At 66.3% G+C, this 3,259-nt stretch overlaps 2 protein-coding genes across 5 annotated transcripts in view; both read left to right on the top strand.

The window, feature by feature from the left end:
- The first annotated feature begins 195 nt into the window (after nucleotides 1–195).
- Nucleotides 196–1,233, top strand: LOC113487948 (proproteinase E-like). Its single transcript, XM_026862911.1, has 4 exons — nucleotides 196–231; nucleotides 397–600; nucleotides 695–847; nucleotides 1,162–1,233. Exons 1-4 carry the CDS (start codon nucleotides 196–198, stop codon nucleotides 1,177–1,179), a joined length of 411 nt encoding a protein of 136 aa, XP_026718712.1. The 3' UTR covers nucleotides 1,180–1,233.
- Nucleotides 1,234–2,824: 1,591 nt separating this feature from the next.
- The window catches only part of TMEM269 (transmembrane protein 269), a 3,493-nt gene continuing 3,058 nt past the window's right edge, over nucleotides 2,825–3,259 (top strand). For 3 of the 4 annotated variants that reach the window (XM_026862700.1, XM_026862703.1, XM_026862702.1), the window contains exon 1: nucleotides 2,825–3,025. In XM_026862700.1, the coding sequence (XP_026718501.1) occupies nucleotides 3,001–3,025 (25 nt within the window). In that variant the 5' untranslated portion in view covers nucleotides 2,825–3,000. The remainder of the gene's footprint in view (nucleotides 3,026–3,259) is intronic. The other variant, XM_026862701.1, reaches the window with a different exon arrangement.

Below are 3,259 nucleotides of genomic sequence, written 5' to 3'. Positions count from 1 at the left end.
GGATGGTTGGATGGAGGGGAGAGGGTGGGAGATAGTGGGGAGATGGATGGGAGATGGAGGGATGGTTGGATGTAGGGAGAGATGGATGGTGTCACATCCCGCTCAGATGAGATGGTTGGAAGATGGATGGATGGGCGGATGGACGGATGGACAGATGGGAGATGGGGAGATGGATAAGAGGCTGGATGGGGGAAGATGGGGGAATGGAGGGATGGAGAAAGGATGGATGAGGTAAAGGAGGGAATGATGGAGGGTTGGAGGGCTTGAAAGATGCAGGGATGAAGGGATGGACAGATGGATGGATGGATGGATGGATGGATGAGTGGATGGATGGGTGGATGGATGGATTGGTGGTTTGGTGGATGACCAGCTGGCTGGACGGCCACGGCTGGTCAGGGCCAGCAGCAGGGCACCAGGCACAGCCCCCCCAGCCCCCCTAACACCCGTCTGGCAGCTGGGGGGGCGCTGCCCGATCGGCTGCAGCAGGCGCTGCTGCCCGTGGTGGGCTACGAGCGCTGCACCCAGCCCGACTGGTGGGGCGCCCTGGCCATCCGCCGCACCATGATCTGCGCCGGCGGCGCCGAGAAGGCCGGCTGCAACGTGAGTGCCATGCCGGGCCTTGGCGGGGGGGCACACACACGCTGGGACCCCACCCCAGTGATGATCCCCGCTTCCACTCCATCCTGTACCCCAGGGCGACTCGGGGGGTCCCCTGAACTGCCAGGCGGCTGATGGGCACTGGGAGGTGCACGGCATCGCCAGCTTCGTCTCCGGGCTGGGCTGCAACGCGCCCAAGAAGCCAACGGTTTTCACCCGCGTCTCTGCCTTCGAGGACTGGATCGCCGAGGTGGGGGACGGGGGGCACAGGGTGCTGGGGTGCCAGGATGCTGTGGTGCTGGGGCACCAGGGGACAAGGGTGCCAGGGTGTCGAAGGTGTCAGGTTGCTCAGGGTGCTGGGGGGCCATGGTGCCAGGATGTTGGAGTGCTGGGGTGCGACGGTGCTGAGCAATGGGGTGCCAGGGTGTTAGGGTGCTGGGGTACCAGGGTGTCGGGTGTCAGGGTGTTGGGGTGCTGAGCAATGGGGTGCCATGGTGCCAGGGTATTGGGGTGCCGGGGTACCAGCGTGCTGCCGGGGTGCCCTGAGCAGCTTCTCCCTTCCAGACCATGAACAAGAACTGAGCGTGGCGACAGCGGTGACAGCAACCTCCCAGCCTGGCATCGGGCAAATAAACCCAGAGCGCTGGCAACCACATGTGTCCCTGTGCTGGGGTGGGGGCACACGTGGGGGTGGCAGGTGGCACTGACCAAGCGGGTGTGGGGAGCACCCACAGGTGCCCAGATACCGCGGGGATGGGCACCCAGTGACGGTTTGCCCCGAGGAGCCGTGATGCCATGGGGAGGGGCACTCATAAATGGCCAGATACCACAGGGATGGGCACTCAGTGACACCCTGGTGCCACGGGGACAAGCACCCTGAGGTGCTCTGAAGCCACGGGGATGGGCACCATGATGCCAAAGGGACAGGTACCCCAAGAGACCCTGATGCCACAGGGATGGGCCCTGAGGACACAAGGGGTGGCCTCAGCCACACGCCCTGAGGCCATAGTGATGGGCACCTGGTGACACCCTATCACCACAGGGATGGGCCCCCCCTGAGGTGCCCCAAGGCCCCGGCGATGGCCCCCTCCAGGCGCCCCAAGGCCAGGGCCAGCCATGGATGTGGCTCTCCCACCGCCTCCTGCCCTCCCGGCCCAGCCGTCGCTTCGCAACCGCCGCCACCGGCGCGTGACCGGCAAACAAAGAGCCCTTTCACCGGTGACCCCGTCGCGGCCAGCACCCCTGGGACCCCCCAACTGGGGCACCCCAGGTCCCCCAACTCCAGCCAGGCACCCCACAGCGATGGGTGCTACAAGCACCCCCCGATTCCCCTGGAGATCTGGATGGAAAATTCCTGCCGCGGGGCACCGGGGCTGTATAAGTTTTATTGGCCCCTTGTCACTGTGTCCCGCGGGACCTTTGCTCTCCCCGCGGTGGCCCAGTGTCGTCGCCATCGTCCGCCAGTGCCGCCCCGGCACGCTGCGGCCCTGCTGCTATCACGGGTCCTTTGCTCAAGGAGGGAGGGGGAGCTGAGGCCGCCCCAACTCGTGACACCCTTGCACAAGTGGGTGCCGTCTGCTGAGGGCCCCAGGGAGGGGGAACAGGGGTGACCTAACCCGGCAGCACCCGGCTGAGCCAGCGGTTTCTTATCGGCACCAGCTGTGACCCCCGGCAGCGCTGGCGGTGTGAACTGGCGGCGAAACGGCTCGGGGTCAGGCGCAAATGCCCCACGGTGGCAGCAGGGTGCTGGGGGCTGGCATGGGTGCTGTGGGACCGGTATGGGTGCTGTGAGCATGGCCTGGGTACTCTGAGACTGGCGTGGGTGCTACAAGCCTGGCAAGGGTGCTGCGGGACTGGTATGAGTGCTGTGGGACTGGTATGGGTGCTACCAGCATGGTATGGGTGCTGTGAGCCTGGCATGGGTGCTGTGGGATCGGCACAGGTGCTGAGCCAGATGTGGTTACTACAAGCCTGGCACGGGTGCTGAGAGCGTGGGATGGGTGCTGTGAGCCTGGCAGGGCTGGTGCAAGCCTGCTATGGGTGCTGCAAGCCTGGCAAAGGTGCTGCGAGTGTGGGATGGGTGGTCCACACCTGGCCCGGGTGCTGCGAGCCTGGCACAGGGCCTTTGGGGCTGGCACGGGTGGTACGAGCCTGGCACGGGTGCTGCGAGCCTGGCATGGCCCCCTGGCCCCCCCCAGGGCAGCTCCTCCCTCGCCGGTGGTGCCAACCGCCTCCGAAAACCCCCGTGTCCTCTGGCCGGACCCACCCCCGGCACGGTGACTCAGCCAGCCAAGCTTTTCCTTATATAACGCGGCGTCACCGCCACGCCGGGCCAGCGCCTGCTCAACTGCCCCTGCCTCAGTTTCCCCTCACCGGGGTGTCACGGTCACCGTCGCCGCAGCCATGTGGATGGTGTCACCGCCGGTCGGTAAGTGCCAGCTCGACGCCCCGATGCCGCTCGGTCCTTTCACAAAAATTGCTGGTTTCAGGGGTTTAAGAGGAAATTTAAGGGTCAGCGGGTGAGCACCGCTTTCTCCGCCCTGTGAATTGGGGCAGAAAAGCGTAAAAAACATCAGACAGCCCCCCCCCCCCCCCCCCCCCCCCCCCCCCCCCCCCCCCCCCCCCCCCCCCCCCCCCCCCCCCCCCCCCCCCCCCCCCCCCC

This window comes from Athene cunicularia, assembly GCF_003259725.1.
Source record: "Athene cunicularia isolate RWA chromosome 21 unlocalized genomic scaffold, athCun1 chr21_part1, whole genome shotgun sequence".
NCBI lineage: Eukaryota > Metazoa > Chordata > Aves > Strigiformes > Strigidae > Athene > Athene cunicularia.
Note: the sequence above shows the minus strand (reverse complement) of the source record. Positions and strands in the feature narration are given on the sequence as shown.